At 46.1% G+C, this 22,430-nt stretch overlaps 1 protein-coding gene and 1 long non-coding RNA gene across 2 annotated transcripts in view; one reads left to right on the top strand and one right to left on the bottom strand.

The window, feature by feature from the left end:
- PXDC1 (PX domain containing 1) overlaps positions 1-22,424 on the bottom strand; it is a 38,996-nt gene extending 16,572 nt beyond the window's left edge. The window contains exon 1 of the mRNA XM_019542706.1: positions 22,144-22,424. Within this exon, the coding sequence (XP_019398251.1) occupies positions 22,144-22,399 (256 nt within the window). The 5' untranslated portion in view covers positions 22,400-22,424. The remainder of the gene's footprint in view (positions 1-22,143) is intronic.
- LOC109315151 lies at positions 6,617-17,867 on the top strand. The gene is made up of 3 exons (XR_002102442.1): positions 6,617-7,071; positions 9,357-9,364; positions 17,856-17,867. It is a non-coding gene; the product is annotated as an uncharacterized LOC109315151 (long non-coding RNA).
- Positions 22,425-22,430: the final 6 nt, after the last annotated feature.

The raw sequence follows: 22,430 nt of genomic DNA on the forward strand, positions 1-22,430 counted from the left end.
AAACTGCTTCAAAAGTAGTCTCTCGTTGCTCTGACAATAAATTCTGTGGTAGAAGATGGCCCTCTCAAAGGAAGATGTTTCAACTTCACATTCTTAAAAAAGCCAGGCTGCAAGACAGGGCTTTTGCCACATCAATCATCATAATCATCCATCATTACTGTTATCATACTGCCATGAAGGTTATTGTCGCAGAAAAAAGGCTTTCCTCACATCCAGTAGAGCACATTACAGTGCTTTGTCTCTAGGTGAGTGGCTCAAAATACAGGGTCCACCATAGTATTTGAGACATTCAAGAGTCTAATGGACTTGGAAGAAGTCTTAAAGCAGGGATAGACAAAATATGGCTTGCAGGCTAGATCCAGCCTACGACCTAATTGGATCTGGCCTGTGAGCAGCATCCACCAATGACTGTATGTGCATGGGGCCAAGCTCTGCCTGCTCCTGCACAGCAAGCCCACACTGAGCTCCTGACCAGGCTGTGCTCCTGCCTGTGCCCACCAAAAGCCCTGGCCAGTGCTCACAGGTTCCCAGCAGGGCTGCTCTTGTTGGGGCTGCAGCTGCCCAGGTAGTGCTTGACTCCCCCTGCCTCCAATGGCTCCTCCTCCTCCTGCTGCACTACCCTGGGCAGCAGGTAGCTTGGGGATGTGAAAGCAGCCACAGGGACATGTGTTGCACAGCAGATGCCCAGCCAGGAGGGGGAGAAGCTGCAGTTAGGAAGCTCCTGCCCCAGCATGCAGGGCTCTGGCTCCTAGCTACCTTCCACCCACTTGAGCACCCACATGTGGCTGCTCATCACATACTGTGCAGCCAAGTGGGTAGAAGGCAACTGGGAGCTGAAGCTGGAGCCCTGCACAATGGGGCAGGAGCCACCGAGCTGTAGCTTTCCCCCTGCCTGGTTGGTCATCTGGTGTCTGGCACGTGTCCTCACGGCTTCCCTGTGTAATCTGCTGCCAGGAGTGGCACAGCAGGGGCAGGGAGCGGAGGAGGAGGAGCTGCTGGAGGTAGGGGGATCTGAGCAAGCATTACCCAGGCAGCTGTAGTAGCAGCCCCGCTGGGAAGCTGTGTGCACTAGCCAGGGGCTGGGGTAGTGCTGTCCAGGAGGCCCAGAGTGGGTGCAAGCAGAAGCATGATATGGGCTACCCTGGGTGGGAGTGGGCAGGGCTTGGCTCCATGTGGAGCACTGCGGGGATAGCCACAAAGCCATGGCAGAGGAGGGAGAGCTGACCACAGCCGCACCACACTGCCCGGGTGAGCTCTGCTGCACACACCTCCTGCCACCCCACTCCCTTCCTCCTTCTCCCCACCCCCAGCTGGCTCCTGGGACCTAGCACATGGGAAGCCCCCCACACCCACCCTCCACACACCCCCATATCCATCCCACCCCCCTTCACACACAACGTATATAAAAGTAAGATTTTATTTTGGGCTATTATGCAATAACCTTTCCATACACTACTCAAGAAAACAAATCAGGAATATTACAAAAAATTAAATGAAAATATATTATAGTAGATGTTTTATTTTTAGTATACAAATTTTTTTTTATCTATAATTTGTTAAAATGATATCTTCTTAAAGATTTTATGTGTGCAGCCCTTGACAACTCACCAAAACTTATTAAGTGGCCCGCCAGCTGAAATAATTGCCCACCCCTGTCCTAAAGGCTGCTTCAGAGAAAGCATCCAGCAGGCTGACACTCTTTGAATGTTTAAAACAAAACACTGGAAAAAAGTGTAAAAATAGTTGAGGTAAAACCCTGCTCTTGAGCACTCCAACAAGGCTGGTGACTGTGCAATCAAATTTTCCTTGATCTCCTTATAGCTACATGAAGACCCACATACAAGACCATAAATAAACCCAAAAAAGGCTCTGGATTGTGCCCCACCAACAAATTGAAAAGCCAGTTTAAAGAAATATTTTTCCTCGTTCTCTGTCACTCATTCTTATTTATCTGAAGGTGTCATTTGTAACTCTTGTAAACACAAAGTTCCCAGGCAGGGGTGTGACTTTTTAAAGCTGTCAACATTCCTTCAAGTACAGCGTTCGTAAAACTAAATATAGACTGTCTCAACAGCAGTTAGATTTACTTGATAAAACAGCCAGATAGACAGATATGGCCTCATTGGCTAGGTCTTTATATTTGCCTAGTGGCCCAATATTTTGCCTTATTTTTCATCCCCTATATACCCTAACCCCTGTCTCCTAAGGACAGCTCCACCCACCGGTTCTGAAAAGAGACTAGTGGTTCTAGCTGTCTACCTGCAAAGCAGTGACATGTTATTTATTTGGTTGTCACTAGAATAAAATATGGTTACAGAGAAACTGTATATACGTTCTTGGACTCCAATGGAACCACTTGCATGAATGTGGATTTTTCTGTAAAAGGTCTGCAAGATTGAGCCTACATGCTGAAGATTTAAGACACTGAAAATCCTTCACAATCTTAAATGGAAGGCTGGCAGGGAGAACTGGCTAGGGAATGGTTTTCCTCATCAAAACTTCGCCATTCCACATTGGGATGACAGCAAGACACTGCTGGAGTAAAGAAACAACAGACAATACACACATGAGCATGCCAATAACTCGGTGGTTAAGGCATTCATTTGGGAGGTGAAACAGAATCATCTGCTCTCCTGTATCCCCATCCAAAGCAAATGCCCTAACCACCAGGTTACTAGCTAGTTGGGATGAGACTCCCTCAGTCTCTCTTTCTGGATCTGTTCCACTTTGTATAAATACACAAATCTTCATTTGAGCAAGGACTTGAACCTAAGTGTCTCTCTCCGCCCAGAAATTCCATTCAAGATCCAAAAAATGTTTCCCAAAGAAATGTTGTATGTATGTATATACACATACACATACACATACACACATACAGCACAAGCTCTCATGAGCTGTAGCTCACGTCATCAGATACCGTGAAAGGACCTGCAGAAAGCAGAGTAGAAGGAGAGAGAAATCAGAATACAAAAGACAAGGTAGGGAGGGACGGGAAAGAGCAAGAGAGATTAGGGGGAGAAGAGGGAGGGGGGAAGTTTGGTTAATCTATAAAGTGCAAATCTACCTTGTCGTCTGCTTTTCTGGTTAGTTACACTGAATTCAATTCAATTCAAAGTGATAAAGACCAAGGCAGACTGTGAGTAACTACAGAAGGATGTTGCACGATTAAGTGAATGGGCAACTAAATGGCAGATGAAATTCATTGCAGATAAGAGTCAAGTGATGCACATGGGTAAAAATAACCCAAGCTATACATATACTATGATGGGCTCAACATTAGTTGGCACTGTACGGGAAAGAGATCTGGGAGTCATACTAAACAGCTTGCTAAAAACATCAGCTCAGTAGCTATCAAAAAGGCAAACAAAATGTTAGGAATTAATAAGAACAAAACTGAAAACAAAACAGAAAGTATCATTATGCCTCTTTATAAATCCATGCTGTGTCTACACCTTGAATATGGTTCCCAGTCCTAGTCCCCACACCTCAGAAAGAATATAGAAGAACTAGAGAACCATAGAAACATAGAAAATTAGGCTTGGAAGGAACCTCAGGAGTGCAATCTGTTCATGTTTTACTACCCTCCTAGTAAGAAAATTCTTCCTAATATCTCTAACTTAAACTTCCCTTGCTGCAATTTGAGACTGTTGCTCCTTGTTCTGTCATCTGTCACCACTACTGAGTACAGTCCGGCTCCATCCTCTTTCAAACCCCCTTCAGGTAGTTAAAGGCTGCTATTAAATCCCCTCTCGGTCTTCTCTTCTCCAGATTAAATAAGCCCAGTTCCCTCAGCCTCTCCTCACAAGTCATGTCCCCCAGTCCCCTCACCATTTTCATTGCCCTCCACTGGACTCTCTCCAATTTGTCCACATCCTTTCTGTAGTGGACTCGCTGAAGGTGTACTCTATGCCATCTTCCAGGTCGTTGATTAATATATTGAACAAAACCAGCCCCAGGACCTACCCCTGGGGGCACTCTACTTGATACTGGCTGCCAACTAGACATCGAGCCATTGATTACTACCCTCTGTGCCTGATGATCCAGCCAGTTTTCTATCTGCTTTACAGTCCATTCATTCAACCCGTACTTCCTTAGCTTGCCTGTGAAAATGTTGTGAGAGATCGTATTAAAAGCCTTGCTAAAATCAAGGTGCACCACATCCACTGTTCTCCTCATATCCACAGAGCCAGTCATCTCATAGAAGACAATCCTATTGTCAGGCATGACTTGCCCTTAGTGAATCCATATTGACTGTTCCTAATCACCTTGTCCTCCATGTGCTTAGAAATTAATTTATTGAGGATTTGCTCCATGATTTTTCCATGGACTGAGGTGAAGCTGACTGGTCTGTAGTTCCCTGGATCCTTCTTTTTCCATTTCTTAAATACGGGCACTGTGGTTGCCCTTCTGCAATCATCCAGGTCATCTCCTGATAGCCATGAATTTCCAAAGATAATGGCCAGTGGCTCTTCAATCATATCAGCCAACTCCCTCCATCTGGCCCCATGGACTTGGATGTGTCCCGTTTTTCTAAATACTTCCTAGCCTGTCTTTCATCACTGTTGGCTACTCACCTCCTCCCCAAACTGTGCTGCCAGGTACAGCAGTCTGGGAGCTGACCTTGCCTGTGAAGACTGAGGTGAAAAAGGCATTGAGTACTTCAGCTTTTTCTGCATCTTCTGGCACTAGGTTGCCTCCCCCATTCAGTAATGGATCCACACTTTCCCTGATCTTCCCCTTATTACTGACATACTTGTAGAAACCCTTCTTGTTACCCTGCAAGTCCCTTGCTAGCTGCAATTCCAATTGTGCTTTTGATCTTCCTGGATTCATCCCTGCACGCCCAAGCAATACTCTCATACTCATCCCTAGTTGTTTGTTCAAGTTTCCACTTATAAGCTTCTTTTTTAGGATTCAGTATACTGAAGAGTTCCCTGCTAAGCCAAGCTGGTCTTCTGCCATACTTGCTAGTCTTCCTGCACATTGGGATGGTTTGTTCCTGCACTCTCAGTAAGGCTTCTTTAAAGTATAGCCACCTGTCCTGGACTTGTCTCCCTACCAGGCTGGCTTCCCAGGGGATTCTGCCCATGAGTTCCCTAAGCGAGCTTGAAGCCTGCTTTTCTGAAGTCCAGGGTCCTTACTCTGCTGCTCTCCATCCCTCCTTTCTTCAGGATCCTGAACCAAATCACCTCATGGTCACTGCTGCCCAAGTTGCCATCTACAAGTCCATTTCCCACTAATCCTTCCCTGTTTGTGAGCAGCAGTTCAGGAAGAGCATGGCCCCTAGTTGGCTGCTCCAGCACTTGCACCAGAAAGTTGTCCCCAGCACTCTCCCAAAACTTCTTGGATTGCCTGTGAACTGCTATATTGCCCTCCCAGCAGATGTCAGGGTGATTGAAGTCCCCCATGAGAACTAGGGCCTGTGATCAGGAAACTTCATTTAGCTGTTTAAAGAAACCTTCATCCACCAATTCCTCCTGGTCTGGTGGTCTATAGCAGACCCCCACCACAGCATCACCCTTGTTAACTCTCCCCTCTGACCATTATCCAGAGATACTCAACAGGCCTTTCTCCAGTTTCATACAGGAGCTCTGAGCAATCATATGCCTCTTTTACATAAAGTGCAACTCCTCCTCTTCTCCCCTGCCTGTACTTCGTGAACAGTTTGTATCAATCCATGGCAGTGCTCCAGTCATGCAAGATATCCCACCAAGTCTCTGTTATTCCAATCATGCCATAGTTCCATGACTGCGCAGAACTTCCACTTCTTCCTGCTCATTTCCCAGGCTCTGTCCATTTGTGCACAGGCACCTAAGGTACCTAGACGATTGCCCTGATTTCTCAGGAAGAATGAAAACACCTTCCCTGTTGTCCCTCGTGCTTGCTCTTCCTCCAGGTCACCCAGTTCCTCACTTACCTCTGGGCTTTGGTCTCCATCCCCTGGCAAACCTAGTTTAAAGACCTCTTCACTAGGTTAGTGAGCCTGTCTGTGGAGATGCTCTTCCCTCTCTTTGTCAGGTGGGTCCCATCTCTTCCCAGCAATCCTTCTTCTTGGAACATAATCCCATGGTCAAAGAAGCCAAATACCTGCTGGCAACACCACCTGTGCAGTCAGGCATTGATCTTCAGGATGCACCTGCTCCTGCCCAGACCTGTCCATTGACCAGAAGAATTGATGAGAACACCACCTAAGGCCCTGCCCCCTTCATCCTTGCACTCAGAGCCCTGTAGTCGCTTTTGATCTGCTCAGGGACTCCCCTGGCAGTATCACTGGTGCCCATGTGGATGAGCAGCATGAGGTAGTAGTCATAGGGCCATGTGAGTCTTGTTAATCCCTCCATGACATCTTGAATCTGGGCTCCGGGCAAGCAGCTGACTTCCTGAGACAACAGGTCAGGTTGGCAGATGGATCCCGCCATCCCCTGCAGAAGGGCATCTTCAACTATCACCACCTGTCGCTTCATCTTGGTGGTGGTTGTCTCGATCCTTCCCACCTTGGGGAGGCCTGTCCTGTCCTCTGCCACAAATGGAACGTGCTCCTCACCCTCTGTTGCTAGGGCTCCATATATAGTCTCCAGATGAACTGCTGCAGGTGGAGATGAAGATTTCTGCTTGATGCCAGAGGTCACAAGCTTCCAGCTTCCACTTTCCTGGGAATCCATGTCCTCTCCCTTCTCCAGTGCTGGCTCTGGCAGTTCTTACTCCACAGTCCCAAAGGTCTCCTTCAGTATCAATTCGATTAACTCTTCATGGCGGAGGATGCTTTGGAGAAGGTACAGAAAAGGGCAACAAGGATGATTAACAGTGTGGAAGGGCTTCCATATGAGGAGAGACTAAAGAGGCAAGGCCTACTCAGTTCAGAAAGGAGACACTGGAGGGGGGACATGGTAAAGGTTTACAATATACTAAATGCCAAAGAGAAAGTAAACAGGGATTTATTATTTACTCTCTCACAATGAAAGAACTAGGGCTCACAAAATGAAACTAGTATGTAGTAAATTTAAAACTAACAAAAGGAAGTTCTTTTTCACACCGTGTGTCATTAAAGTGTGCAACTTATGGCCACCAGATGTTTTGGAAGCTGACAGTTTAGCCTGATTCAAAAAAAGGGTACTTGCCAGTTTTGACAGAAAAGTTTGAGTTTCAATGAATTGGCATTGTCAGACAAAAAAAAAAATTGATTCAATCTTCAAGGGTTAGTCTAAGCTGTGTAGATTGAACAGATAAGCAAGTGAAAAGACACTCACTTTTAAATCCAGAAATGCAGCCACATGCCTGCAGTGGCTCAGGCCAGAAGCTGGAGTATGCTACAGCACATCTCCCTGCTCAGCAGACAGTTTGGGTCAAGGTTAGACCACCCTCCCTGCAAAGCATCCTGAGATACTGGAGGACCACGAGTTTACTTGAATTTGGGACAGCAGTTCAATAAATAAGCTAAGTGTGATACTACATTCATCCTGGTTTATCTTAAACCGTTTTTGACCTTTTTGAAATTGGTTTATGTGCGCTAAACTTCTGTTGTGTTACAAATCAGAAATGGTTTCTGATCGCTTACACCAGTTTATGTGTAATTTCTGTCCCTAGTCTATATCTACCAGTACTTGAGTTTCTTCAGAAAAAAGGAAGTCAGGCAACGTACCCACACCGACACCCGCACCCATACACTCTGGTTAGTCATATTCTTATATTCTATAAGATGCAAATTGATCCTGCCTTATACTTTTCTCGTTAGTCACGCCAAATTCAATTAGAATAGGTACAGATCTCTCCCCTTTACATTTCCACACTCTAAATACATGGTAAACATCTGATAAATACCTTATATACAAACTGAAAACAATGTATTTTCTTTTGTAATATTTGCATTCTGAAGCTTCTTAAGAGGTTTATATTTTTAGGAATTAACAGATATACTTTCATGCATAGTTTCAATTAACTGTAGGTGTAATCCTGCAGCTCCTCTGTACATTCGATCCCAGCAGAGTTTGCGTGTTCTGTGCTCCCAGTAAAGTCATATTCTGGTCTATAGTGAAAAAATGGTGAAAAGATCACATCCTCTTGCCAATGCATGTATGGTAGCAAAGCCCCTGGTATGGATGTAGTCAAATGGAAAAGTTTTTGGTTGGGTTAGTGCAGGGGTGGGCAAAATATGGCCTGCGGGCCAGATCTGGCCTGCGGGGCCATTCTACGTGGCCCCCGGGGCCCCTAAAAAAATGTAGAAAATCAGTATTTCTCTGCCCTTGGTTCCTGTCAAAAATGTCAGGAAGCCAGGGCAGTAGGACCCAGCGGAAGCCCCGGTGGGCTCCAACAACAGCAGAGGCCGCACGGCCCCACCCCCCAGCCGGAAGCGCCAGCTGCGGTTTCTGGGCTGCCCCGGTGTGGGAAGCTCAGGTAAGTGGGGTGGGGGTGGGAACAGAAGGCTAGGAAGGAGCGCAGGGGTGAGGGAATCGGCCTCTCCCCACCAATGCCCGGTGCCCTGCACTGCAGCCGTTTGCAGCCCGCATGGGGCTGCCTGTGCCCGCTCTGGACATCTTGATGCAGGCTGCGAGCGCCTGCACCATGAGGCACCAGGTGTGGGGCGGGGGGAGCCACTTCCCGCCTATGCTCAGCTTTTCCCTGTGCTCTTTTCCTGTGTGGAAAAAAGTGGCCCTTCACCTGCAGTGGGCAGGCAGTGGGGTGGGTTACAAGCTGGTGCTGAGCATGGGGAAAAGTGGCCCCTTGCCTGCCCCATGGCCAGCACCCTGTGTTTCAGCCGCTTGCAGCCTGCCTGGGGCTGCCTGTGTCTGCTCTGGACAGCCATGCGTGGGCTGCAAGCACCTGCAGTGCAGCGTGCTGGCCATGGGGCAGGTGAGGGGCTGCTTTTCCGCGCACTCAGCACCAGCTTCTTCCCTCATGGTAAGCAGGGGGTCAGGGCTCTGCGCTGCCCCCCACCTGTACCACGGGGCTGGGGGGCACTGGGTCTAAGTAGGTGGGGAGCCAATGGGATTGCAGGGCATGCACCGGTGTCCCAGGACCTGTTCTGGTGGGGCCCAGAGCAGGGTGGCAGGAGCACGGGGTCCCAGCCAGCAAGGGCTCTATGGAGCCAGGCCAGCTCCCCCCCTCCCTGCAGGTACAGCCCCACCTAGCTCCACAGACCCCTGCTGGCATGTGCCCTGCTCTGGGCCCCACCAGTGCTGGCCCTGGGACATTGGTCCCAAAACATTGGGACGTTGGTCCTAGGATGGTGACCAGGGGGTGGGGCACCTGTTAAGGGGTGAGGCTACCCATGCAGCCCTTGACAGCCTGCCAAAACTGGGTAAGCAGCCCTCCACCCAAAAAAATTGCCCACCCCTGGGTTAGTATGTGACTTTAGAGAGGTGGTAAAGTTGAACTGGCAGCAAAAAAACCTTCTGCCCTCTTATGCTGAGTCTTCATAAAGGGCTCTGCTGACATAGGCATACTAGCACAAGGGCAAGCATCCAGTTCTACCAACTTCACTGGGAGTTTACTGTGTGAGAAAGGATTGCAAAACTACAGCCAAAACTTCCTTTTGCATGTCTAGCACACACTTTGTACACTTGTTATATAGAAGTCCCGAAATAAAAATACATTAAAAAGATGTCTTGTAGTTTGGAAGCCAGTGCTGCTGTTTTTCACTTGTTCAGTCATGCATGCATAGTTTAGCTCAGAGCTGGGAAAGATACTACCAATGTCATGGCAAAATACTGCTCACCCTCCTTTTCTTCTGTGCTTACTACAGTTTGACTGCTAACTGAAAGCATGTGCTAACTCTTCCTAGGAAAACTTTGCTGTGCTATCTTATTGTATGTACTTTACTTGGGCATTACCTATCATTTCAAGTCATTTACATGCTATAAACTCTCATCAGCTTGGTTCTAATGCTAACCTGAAACTCCACTGCCTTCTTCTTCCTACACAAACCCTTAATTTTTATATCAGTGTGAACAATTATAAATGTTCATGTCTATGAACCTATTGAGCCTAAATATAACATATATAATACTTAAAAGATGTCATTTACTTGTTTTTTGCCTGTAAGGGGCTTGGCAGAGGAGTGTCATTTACCGCTGCACAGCTCATTATAGTATAATACATGCTATTAATGGGGAGTAACTCTGGTATGTCAATTGTTTAAAAAAAAATCTAATGATTTACAAGGAAAAATGACTGCATGCATATATTGATAAATCTCTTCCCTGGATGATGAATAAGACCTTCCTTTTCCAATAATGTTTAAGGTGCCAAGATTTTAAGCAGTGGGCCAAATTCTGCTCATTTTGCGAATAAGGCTAGCCCAATGGACTCCAAAGCAAGTATCACATGAATAAGGAAAGGAGGAACTTATATAGAGACCCCTCCTTACTGCCCTCAGATTTAACTCATGAACCACAGAACCCTGCTGATGCATGGAAGTCAAAGCAAGTCCGTACTTCATGTAAAAGTGTGCAAGATGTTATGCCACTAGTGATGACACTCCACACGATTAGATATCTAATTACGTGTCACACAGATTTACCTTCCTTTATCTAGGCCCAGGCTGCTACCACCATCCACTGGAAAACCCACTGGAGAGGCTAAGGTGAAAAGAGAGGTGGACAATTCCATGAAGCACACCTCTCAAGAGTCTCCTAAATCCATGTGGCAAGGAGGACAACAAAAAGAGAGGGCGAACTGCTTCCCAATTGAATGGAAGGCCATCAGGGTTTACAAATCTCTGAAGGTCTTTCACACCCACACAGGAGTAGTTTATCCTCTAGCCACAAGAAGCTTGCTCTCAAGAAGAAACCCCTTTTGACAACCTTCAGCATGTCTTAGTTCTCTAGGACTTGGGTCTAGGGAAGATGAGATAACTTGCAGTTGTTAATGTCCTCCTCTAGGTTTCTGACAGAAAAATACAGGATATAAGAACAAAGGCATATTCAATGAGGCTGTGCAAAACACCATTGTTTTGTTTCAACATCTGTTTCAACTGCTTTGAAGGGACAGTGTTTCGTTTTATCGTTTTGTTTCAAAGTATTGTCCCATTTTGTTTAGTCGAAAGTGTTTTGTTCTTTTGACTCATTTCAATGTTTCACCCATAGGCTATAATGGGGAATTATGAAAATGCCTAAAACATTGTCATTTGTTGCCTGATTTGGATGCAGGGATGGTAGCCCCTTCTGAGGGCATGAAGCCTGCCAAGTTTCAAGGAGATAGGTGCCGAGGTTCTTTGGAAACTGAACCTCAAAGTTTTGAAAGCAAAATTTGCTTTCAGCGGCAGCTGCCTATCATCCAGCATGCAGATCCAGGGGCTCACGCTGCCAGGAGGGCTGCAGGGCTGTGCTAGACTCTTCCTGGGGTTGTGGGCCCCTGAATCCATACCAGATGACAGGATGGGACTGACAGTAGTGCAGTCTGCACCCAGTGCCGGGCAAGCCACAGGCAGCAGTGGCAGTCTCCTGTTGTCCGGATGCAGATCCGGGGGCCCACATTCCCGGGAGGGCTGCAGGGCTGTGCCGGACTCCTCTCGGGGGTTCAGGCCCCCAGATCTGTGCCTCAGATGAGAAGAGGCTTCCCTGTCACCTGGGGCCAGTGTTGGGCACAGGCTGTGCCCAGCACCAGAGAAAATTGCTGCTGCCACTGGTCTCAAGCAGCAGCAGCATCCTCCCCTCCTCAGGCGCACAGATCCAGGGGTTTGCACAGCCCGACAGCCCTCCTGGGGGTGTAAGCTCCCAGATCTGTGCGCCGGATGAGAGGAGGCTCAGGGTGCAGCAGCAACAATCTTGTCTGGTGCTGGGCACAGCCCACACCCAGTGCTGGTCCCAGGTGGTAAAGGCAGCTTGAGCTTCCTCTCATCTGGGGTGCAGATTTGAGGGCTTGAACTCCCAGAAGGAGGATGCCTGACTCAGTGCCTGACTCCTCCCAGGGGTGTGGGCCCCCAGTTCTGTGTCGGATGACAGGAGGCTCAAGCTGCCACCTGGAACTGGCAGTAGATGCAGCCTGCACCCAGCGCCGGAGAAGACAGATGCTGCTGCTGGCCCCAGGTAGCAGTGGCAACCTCCTGTCATCCAGGTGCATTTCTGGGGGCCTGCACTCCAAGGAGGGCTGCGGAGCTGTGCTGGACTCCTCTTGGGGGTGCAGGCCCCTGGATCTGTGCCAGATGACAGGGGGCTGCCACTGCTGCCTAGGACTGGTGCTGGGCACAGCCTGCACCCAGCACCAGGCTCCATGGAGCTCAGCCCAGCAGTGGGAGGCAGAGCACAGCCCTGGCTCTGCCTACCTCTCACCGCCAGGCTGCGCTCCAATTGGTTCCGCCAGCCCCCTGGAGCTCAGTCCAGTGGCAGGAGGTGGAGCGCAGCGCTGGCTCTGCCTGCCTCCCATTACTGGGCTGTGCTCCATGGGGCTGGCAGAGCCAATTGGAGTGCAGCGCCAGCTCTGCCCGCCTCCCTCCGCCAGCCCCATGGAGTGCAGCCTGGAGGCGGGAGGTGGGCAGAGCTGGCACTTACCTCCGATCAGCTCCATCAGCCCCCCAGAGTGCAGGCCAGTGGCAGGAGGCAGGGAGAGCCAGGGCTGAGCTACATGGGGCTCCAGAGCTGCTCGGAGCATGGCCCTGGCTCTCCCCTGCCTCCCTCCATCGGGCTGCTTCGAAACTCAAAATGTTTTGAAACTTTCACATTTCAAGTGCCCTCATTTCGTTTTGAAGCTGTTTTGATGTTTTTTGTTTCATTTTGATTTTGCTGTTTAGAGCTGGAAATATGTTGAACCAGCTTCAAAATGAAACACTTGGTAAAATTTCGCACAGCCCTAATATTTAATGACCGTAAAACTGGGAAATTCAAACTGAATAGTAATTCTTTTTTTCACACCATCTATCAGCTGTACAAATCATTGTCCCTAGAAGGCTCTGGGGCCAAGAACTCAGCAGGATTCATAAAGGGATTGGAGACTTATATGGCTATCAAGGATATTAAGAACAACAAATAGGAATTTGGGAAGGGATATTAAACCTCATGCATCAGCATTTCAGCCAGTGTCAAACAAGGAGCTCTCTGCAACTATTTTTTTCCACTTTTTTATGCAGCACCCTATCACAGTGGATCCTTGGCTGATGTTCCTTCATTACTGTCATAAATATTTGAGCAACTGTGTTTAATAAGTATGTGCAAGGCCATAGTGGGAACATCCACTATCTGTCTCTAAGATATGGACACCGGTCTAGAAGGGCTGTTCATTTGATCTTAGAAGGCAATATCCATGTTCCTGTATTCCAAGAAGGGTAATGCCTCCCCTGTGACACCTTCCTAATTCAATGCCACTCTTCTCTCCTTCTATGGGAATGGAGAAATTCACACATTGAGTCTAATTCACACAGAAGTTATGAAGAGAATATTTTAAGCCTCAGTGGGTACATCTACATAAGACGTTTACTGTGGAGCTGCCTAATTAATTCCACAGTAAAGTCTCCACATCTACATGTATGGCCTTATTAGGCCAGGAATTCTCTGACCTGGCTCAATGTGTTGCAGTCCCAGGTGCATGTGCAAACACAGTGCCTGGGAGCAATAAACTGTGGTGCAATATGCACCGGAGTTTACTGCTTCATGCTAATAGCACATGTAGATGCACCCAATGATCAACTTCATGCTCTAAGAGTTTAATTTTCACAAACACTGCCCACTGGGTGGTATGTCTGAGTTCCCTGAAACACTTCACACAAGATGAGATTAACTATTATCACATCTTGAGTAGTTACCATGTTAATGGTATGGTAAAACAAGGAATAAGCTACAACATTATTACACAAAATCTGTGTAAAAAATGTGTATATTAACTTTGTGTCTGGTTCCTACCACACGATTAACTGAAAGCCAGTATTCCAAAGGCTGGGAGCTACATTTGCTGATCCAGGCTTCTAATTGTGGGGGCACCCCCAAGGCCATGAGCCCCAGAGATTGAGCCCACAGCTTAGCCTAGGTCAGCTGATGGCTCCCAGCCACAAGGGTACATAGTGATCCCCTATGGCTGGGAGCTTGGATCAGCTGATGGCTCCTGGGATCAGGATTCTGGGCTCACCCTCCACTGACAATATGATGTAATGAAATCTGGAGCTCAGTCCCACAATCATACTTCCTACTATTCACTTGTGGCATGGTAGGAAGCACAACAGTGGGGATCACACATCAGATTCCATCGTGTCTTGAACTGCACATCTGCCAGGGGCCTGTTAGAAGCTGAAATTAAAAAAGCATGTCTGAAATCTGTTACATGCTGAATCTGTTCAGGTTGGTTACTCAGGACTAGAATTTCAGAAGGTACTTACACCCACACAATAGGAATTAGATGTCTACACACTTTGAAAATCCAGCTAGCTACATGCCTGTGCCTTTGGTCACTGTGATACTTATACTCTTAGACCCTGAAATATGCCCGTAGCACACAAATATAGCCTCAAGAAAACAGGTAGATTTTACTTAGCAGAGGTAAACGATGGCACCTAACAGTGTGCTTTAAAACAACAGTGTAATTTAAATCCCAATACAAAATAAAAGCTTATTGTGTCATTAGGTGTTTAAAGTAACTCTTTGTGCTTATGTATCTTTTCACTTGCATAGATTTCCAAAGCACAGCAGCAAGTTAAAGACAGAAAAGTCCAGTTTCTAAGCTGCCTGGTTTTTCATACATTTATTAAACAAAGTTACACCAATATTACTATTGGGGACCATTGAAAAAACACTGCAAGCATAAACAGAAAGAATACTCTTGGTCCCACAAATCTCACAATTTTAGTATCAGAAAGTTCACAAGAGAAAACAAAAATGTAAGGAAGACGGAAGAGGAGGAGAAGGAAAGAAAACAGCAGTTTAATGCAAAACAGAAATCTTTACTATTACCTTTAGCACTATATTTATATGAATTTAAAGTAATATATATCCTCTTACCCCTACTCTCTCCCACAAAAAAACCCCTGACATGCTTCATTAATCTTTTATCAAGCCAAGGCATGTGGATGGGTTTATAATGAAACCAGAAGTTTTTATTCACCCTATAACATTATAGCTGGACTATGAAACTTGGCAAATAAAAAACTTAATTTTGGTTAGACTGCATTGCTAGAAGGTTGATAATGAAGAGCTGTGCCCTTTTTCTACCAGACAGAAGCTGTAAGTAAGCTCTCTTAATGAACTGTTGACAAAGTCAACAAAGAAATGGGGCACAATAGATGTAGTGTATTTATTTGTGTTATCACAGCTGCTGTCTTTAGAAAGTGCTAGTTGCCTCTATAGAGCTCCCTATACTCATAAATTAAACTCCCAGACTGTTTTGTAAAAACAAAAAAGAAATATATGTAACACAGCACATACAAAACTGTAAGTGGTGGAAATGGGGATATAGTAAGCATAGCACACTGTTAGGGCAAATAAACATTGACGGACTTGTTATGGACATAATCCAGACCACTGCAGCTTTTGGAAGGGATGCAAAGTATACATCTTTCCCAGTGCACCACAACTCTGACACAGCACCAGCTGATCCAGTCCCAGCATGAAACAGAATTTACTGGGTGTTTTGCATCAGAAGATAGTATGGAAGATGAAGGAAAAGTTCTGATGAACTCTGAAGTCATCACTGACACTAATGCTCCAGTAAGAAAAAAGCTTCCAGCAGCCTAGGAAAGCATGACAAAGAAAGGGAGATATCAGACATGGAAGAGGAGCAGCATGGAAAGAGAACTACAGCAGAATTGCCCTGCGAGACAAAAAAAAAATCTCATAATGGTGGGACACCAGACAGTATGTGTATAAACAGTATGTGTGTACAGAGAAGCCAGAAGACATAATTTCTAGGAGCACAATTTGGCGCTACAACAATAGCATTAAAGTGCTTCATTCCATCAGGATTGCTAGAAAAAGATAAAATGTATCACTGACTTCAATAGCTAATGCTAGTGGTTAAGTTTGGGCTTTATTAAGTTAGGGCTAAGGAGTCAAAGGTGAATGAACACAAAGCCACATTGCTTCCTTGGGAGCAATCACCTGTACAAACTGACATGCTTTAACCATGACAGCCCAGGTAGGCCTTTTTCTTTGGCTAAAGCCCCAATTCTGTATCCACTGAACTCAATAGAAGGGGCTCTGACTTACCAACTGTCAGCCCCTGTTCTAAGAAAAGTCTTGATACAGGACTTCTCAACAGGCAGTATTTTGGAGGCAGTTGTTACTGCTTGTTAGTTCTCACCTCATGTTCTATATTTGACTTCATTCATATGGTCTATCACAATTACTTCTAGATCTCTCTACAGCTCATCACAGGTCAACTCTGCCACCCTTTAAGGATGCCTTCTCCACCAGCTGTTACTTGCATACCGAAGCAGTAATTAATTCTGCACAGGTACAGACAATACACAAATTGATAATGACTGAAATGAATTCCAGACATGTGACTTAATTACTGAACCTTTTAATATCATTTCCACATATGCCTACAGCAAGGGATAGGCACATTTCAGAAAGAAAGAAAATGCTGTGAAGTGTGTCTCATGACATCATGAGTCATGAGACTCAAGATGATACATCCTCATAAAAGGAGGAATCTGGTTTAGATCAATGTAATGATAATGGCCCTGCAGGTTCTGACATAACAGCACAGAACCAAACTTGTGAGACAGCTTATTAAGATGCAAGAAAACTACTTTATAAAAGTGTCACTATAGCAAAAACTCTGATTATTCTATATAAAATGAATCACTCTTCCTGTGGTTGAATGTACTTGGCCTTTAGCCTCCTAAGGCATTTCAGACATCCAAATATCAGGTACGCTTTGCCACGTGCTGTTATTGCGTACACTGGTTGTAGCACTTGGCAAAAGAGCCAGATTGTACGATGCTGATACCCTCCGCACATGGACTATCCCATTACCTACACAGAAAGGGGAAGATGGTTAGCCATCTCCATGGCTACATCTCAACAACTACCCCTTCCCCTGGAGCTGTGGAGTCCCGCACACTTCCAAGAGAATGAACTGGGGCCAAGGTGAGGGAAAGACAACCTGAGAGCAAAGCAGCTCTACCAGGCCATGGATCAGCTGCCAAGAAATATAATAAAGCTAGCAACCTTCCTCCCCATGTGAGCTCCTTCCTGAGCCAGGGAGACACTAGCAAAACAATTCCACTGAAACATGTTGAAACGCCTATGTCCTCCCTGGGTCTTGGGATAACTAAAAGTCCCCTGGAATAGATCCTGGAGATCTTTTGTAGCTGGAAGAAGACCTTCCCTTCTCTACTACTTTGCCTTCTCAAAAAAAGAACACAGAGGAAACAGCATAAATTCTCTGCCCCAAGGGGAGGAGATCTATCATGAGAAAACAGTAATTTCAGACATGTAATCACAACACTCTCTAGAGAAATCTTGCAACAAAAGCAAGCCTTGTTGCTGTGCAGTATAAAAACATATGTCTATATCAGATGAGGTCATTTGCAGACATTCAATGATCCATCTAAATCTATTTCAGTCAGAAGTAACAAACTTTACAAAGCAACACATTATAAAACTGTCTTTCTAAAAAAGGATAATCAACTTTCAGTCCCTTCTTAGAAATGTAATAAATATTTCTCCTATATACATATTTTTTGGTATTCCTACTGCCATTATGGCTCCATTTTTTCCTGTTACTTTATTTTTGTATTAGCATCACTGATACTGTACAATTCTGGAAATAGAACATTTTTCCCTAGTTTGCTGATGCTCTGGAAGGAGGAACATTTTAGTATGTAAACATTAGTTTTGTGCTAAACCCACAGATAAATAAAAGGAGTCCGCTATTTGACAGAGAAACTGGATTTTTTAAAGGCCCATACAAGGTTAATAACCACCTTTAAGATCAAGGTATTTTAGACCTATTTTGGTGTTCATTACTTTAAAATACCCCTTGAATGTCATGCACGGTAGTTTGACAAAGTGAGTGCCTAAGTAGCAGGATAACCTGGTTCTTCTAAAGTTACTTAAGCAAATCTTCAGTAGCCTGAAATATTTCTGACTCCTGTGATGCAATGCAATTTGGCTTACATTGTTCTCACTGCTGCCATGAATATTAAAGACAGGAATTATACTCTGGCATTTTGGAGAAGAGCTAAAACATACAAGATCTCTCACTCCATACAACTGCCACACTTTTAAAATTTAGGTTAAATATATTGAAATTTATGGGACGGAAACATACCCATTTCTTAAAACACTCCATGCAAAAACCGTACTTATCCAAAGAGTTTAACTAAAGTTAGGTCATGCTCACCATGTGAGGCAAATACACTAATCTCTTGCTTACAAAAAAACTTCATTTAGATGAATTCAAATTCGTGTCTTTCATTGAGTTAAAGTATTGTTCTATACACAGCATGACATGATGCAAGTGTATGCCAGGCACACTCAGACTTAGTGTGTCTGAGCAAAGCCTTTATAGCAAAGTACAGGCTCTGCAGAAAAATACCGAGTTACCTCCATGTTGCAGTCTTCTTCTCCCTCACAGAAAAACTTCTAAACAGAAGATGATTATAATTAAAATTATTACTTGCACACTCTAAATAGCTGAAAAAAATTCAGTACTTTTATTCCATCTTATGAATATATTGCACTGAAAATAGGTTCAGTGATCAGCCAAGGAAGATGCAGGTGAGATTTAAACTGTTAGACCCAAGAAATCACTGAACTGCGGGCACCAAAAAAGTATGCAATGCTCTCTTCATTACTGCCAATATTATGGCTCAGCTTTTCAAACCTTACTTGTATGTATCATTCATTCACCCCAGTAGCCTCTCAAAGGGAGTGTTTTTCTAATAGAAAGATAAGGGGGGGTTGCCTGATCAGGACTTTAAACAGAAATAAATTGATTTTACTAAAGATGTCTAGTCCTCCCTGATTACTCATTTACTTACAATCTAAGGTACCTGTGACCCTCCAGTTAGAGTGCCAGCATTCCAGTGTGAGCAGAGAAGAACCCACATAACACCATCTACACAAATAAGGTCTCTGAAACTTGTAATTAAGGCCTAATATTTTTAAAAATAAATAATCTGTAATGGGGGGGGGAAGAGAAGGAACAGGCTCTTACTTCAGACACTGAAGACCTGATTTTTAAAACTGCTGAACAGCCACAGCTGGAACTGCAATCAATAGGGCCAACATGTGCCCAGCAGGGCTGAAAATCAGACCCAAGGTGTCTGAAGTAAGACACCCAAAATTGTGAAATTTTTGCCCCTCAGCCTTCAATGAATCAGCAGGGAAGCATTTTCAGTTTCTACACAGCAATGTTCTTCGGCTGTCTGAAGAGGGCACTCGGTGCCTAGGAGTCTACTGTCCTTCCTCCAGATACCAGAAAATCTGCGAATTCTGCTAAATACCATCTGTGTCACAAGGACCCAAAAAAGGAAGGAAGCATCAGCTGAGAAAAGAGGGATACAAAATGAACGAAGAAGAGCTATGTATTTCCATAAGCAGAGAGGGAAATTACCCCGCAGACTTCATATACACAGTCGGGGGCAGGGGGAGAGGAATTGGAGAGGAGGAAGAAGAAACCAAATGTATTCCAGATACTTTTTTAACAAGACAAAAAAGACACCACAACAAAATTGAGACCTGGCAGGAGACAAGAGAGGCAGCTTAGCTTGAGTGACTGACACAACCCACAAGCCACATTTCAGTTTAATCTAGACAAATGCTTATGAGCAAGCTATCTGGGGAATAGCCAGTCTCCAGCCCCAAGGGACTGAGTTTGTTCTTACACAGGTGAGAACCTAGAGCAACTGCACTGAGTTTGGCAGGGCTATACTGAAGTCAGGGGGCTGGGAATCAGGTTGTCAGCTCCCATGCACCTCCTATTGTAGCTCACAAGGCATGTGAAGAGACATCACCTAAGCAGAAAACTTCTCTACTGTTATGAGAAACTAATATACATTCTTGGCTTTTTCTCCCTGATATATTAATCACATGATTTATGTATATTCTGACCAAAGCAACAGGGTAATAAGCACTGGCAAAGTGTCCCTTATGTTAAAGCAAGGGACACTGCTTCCTTCTGCTCCAAGTTTCTGAAACAAGTTTCTTATTTTGGCCAAAGATGTACTGTGCTCTATGTAGCCCATCTTTAAAAACCCAAAAAGGTTAATTGGTTTCTCTCCACAACTCTACTATAGCATAAAATTTGGGTAACCTTTTCTCAAATGTCTCTGATCCACAGCTCTTTTAAAATGTGAAGAAATTAAAGCTACAGTTTTAAACAAGATGCACTGAAACCATGCCTGATGCAATGTCAAGGGCTTTCAGAGAAGCTTCATGAGAAATTATTTCAACCCTATGACCTTACTTGCACCACGGGGAAGAGCCACAGCCTTTACCACTCTATTGCAAAGGATATATATATATGGTCATTCTATGTAACCCCCGAAAAATCCCCCAGGCCCCCGCACCCGATGGAGGCCAATACAAAGCTCCGTGAGTTCAGGTCATTTTGATCCACGTAGAAAAGGGAAGTATTTCGCCCCGTCTGCAATGCTATCCACAGGGTACAGGAGAAATGTGGAGTTCATGCATGCAGAGCATGACAGAATTGAGTCTCAGGAATCCAGGCCATGGGCCAAATCCCTGGGAAATATTCTCTACCACCTTCTGCCCTGGTACTGACTGGGCACCACATTGCCACTGGTGTCAGTTACTCCAAGGGAGCAAGGCACTGAGTAAGGAAGCCCAGGAGATGGGTTTTAAACTCCTTTATGCCTCACTTCCTTTCCAGTCTCTCCCCCTTCCAGCCAAGAAGAAGTCTGACGCTCCCCCTAACATGCATGGTAACAGATAAAAAATGTGCTGATGCCCCACTCATGCATGCACTCACACACATTGACACATGTATCCACATGCACTGACACATACGTACTAAAACTGACACATTAAACCAGGTACATATTCACACAGACCAACAGACACACATGCACAACACTGACATGCTTACAATCACAGTCTAACACACACTACACGTCTGCATGCACTAGCACTGACACACACTCGCACATAAACATACCCTAAGCATATCTACAGGTACAAACACCGACACTCACACACAACCACACACTGAACATGCCCACACATGCTAACACTGACACCCCCCCAACATTCACACCCAGACATGCATGCACACAATAATACACATTCACAGACTAACATGCACTAATCATACCTGCAGGCACTAACACTGACACACACACACATTCACATGCAGAATAACACATGCTAATCATGCCCATCAGCACTAACACTGACATGCATTCATAAACACACATGGTGACACTCACACACACACTTGCACTCACAGTGGGAGACGTACTCACAAACACACACGGTGATACACCCACACTCACATGCACACACAATGACACACTCACCCACACCGACACACACTAATACACACTCACAAACAGGCACACAGTCACCCACACAGATGCACACAGCAACACACTGGCATTCACAGACACTGACATGCACTCACAAACACAGTGAAATATCCACACTTGGAAACACACACACTGACAAGCAGTTACAAACACACACGTGGTGACATACCCACTCTCACACTTGTGCACACCCTGACACATGTTCACAAACACTGTGACACACTCACCCACACCAACACGCACACATTTGCAGCAATGTGCACTTACACAGTGACACACTCACCACACTGACACACAGACACTGGCTCACAAACACAGTGACACACACACACTCCGACATATGCACTCACAACCACACATGGTAACACACCCATGCTGTCACGCACACACCCACACTGACACACACTCACAAGCGCACACACTGCGCCACACTCCCCCCCCGACTGTGACAAGCAGGCATTCACAGACACTGACACACACCCGCAAGCACCGTGACATTCACGCCCACTCGGACGGACACACACTGATACGCACTCACAAACACCCACCCACACTCTCACGGACACACTCGCACTCACACCGGGCACGCAGTCACAAACACCGTGTCACACACGGACACCGACACGCACTCCCAAACACACAGCCGGTGAGCGGACACACTCACTCGCTCTCCGGCACACGCAAACACACGCACACGCGCGGGCCGGGCCGGGCCGGGCCGGGCGGACCTTGCAGCAGCGGCGCCCGCTGGAGCTCGGGCCGGTCCTCGGGGAAGGAGTCGAGCAGGCGGCGGAGCAGGCGGCGCAGGTCGGCGAGGCTGCGGTGCAGGTAGAGCACGCTGCGGTCCGACCACTCCGTGCGGATCTCGTAGAAGTCCTCCTCGGCGCCGCGCCGGTCGATGATGAGGCGCCGCACGCCGTTCACCCAGCAGCCCCGCACGTACATGTTCACCAGCGACGTGCCCTCAAACACGGCCGACGCCATCCCGGCCGCCGCATGCCCCGGGCCCGCCCGC

The sequence above is a fragment of the Crocodylus porosus genome, unplaced genomic scaffold (assembly GCF_001723895.1).
Source record: "Crocodylus porosus isolate Cpor-Errol unplaced genomic scaffold, CroPor_comp1, whole genome shotgun sequence".
NCBI lineage: Eukaryota > Metazoa > Chordata > Crocodylia > Crocodylidae > Crocodylus > Crocodylus porosus.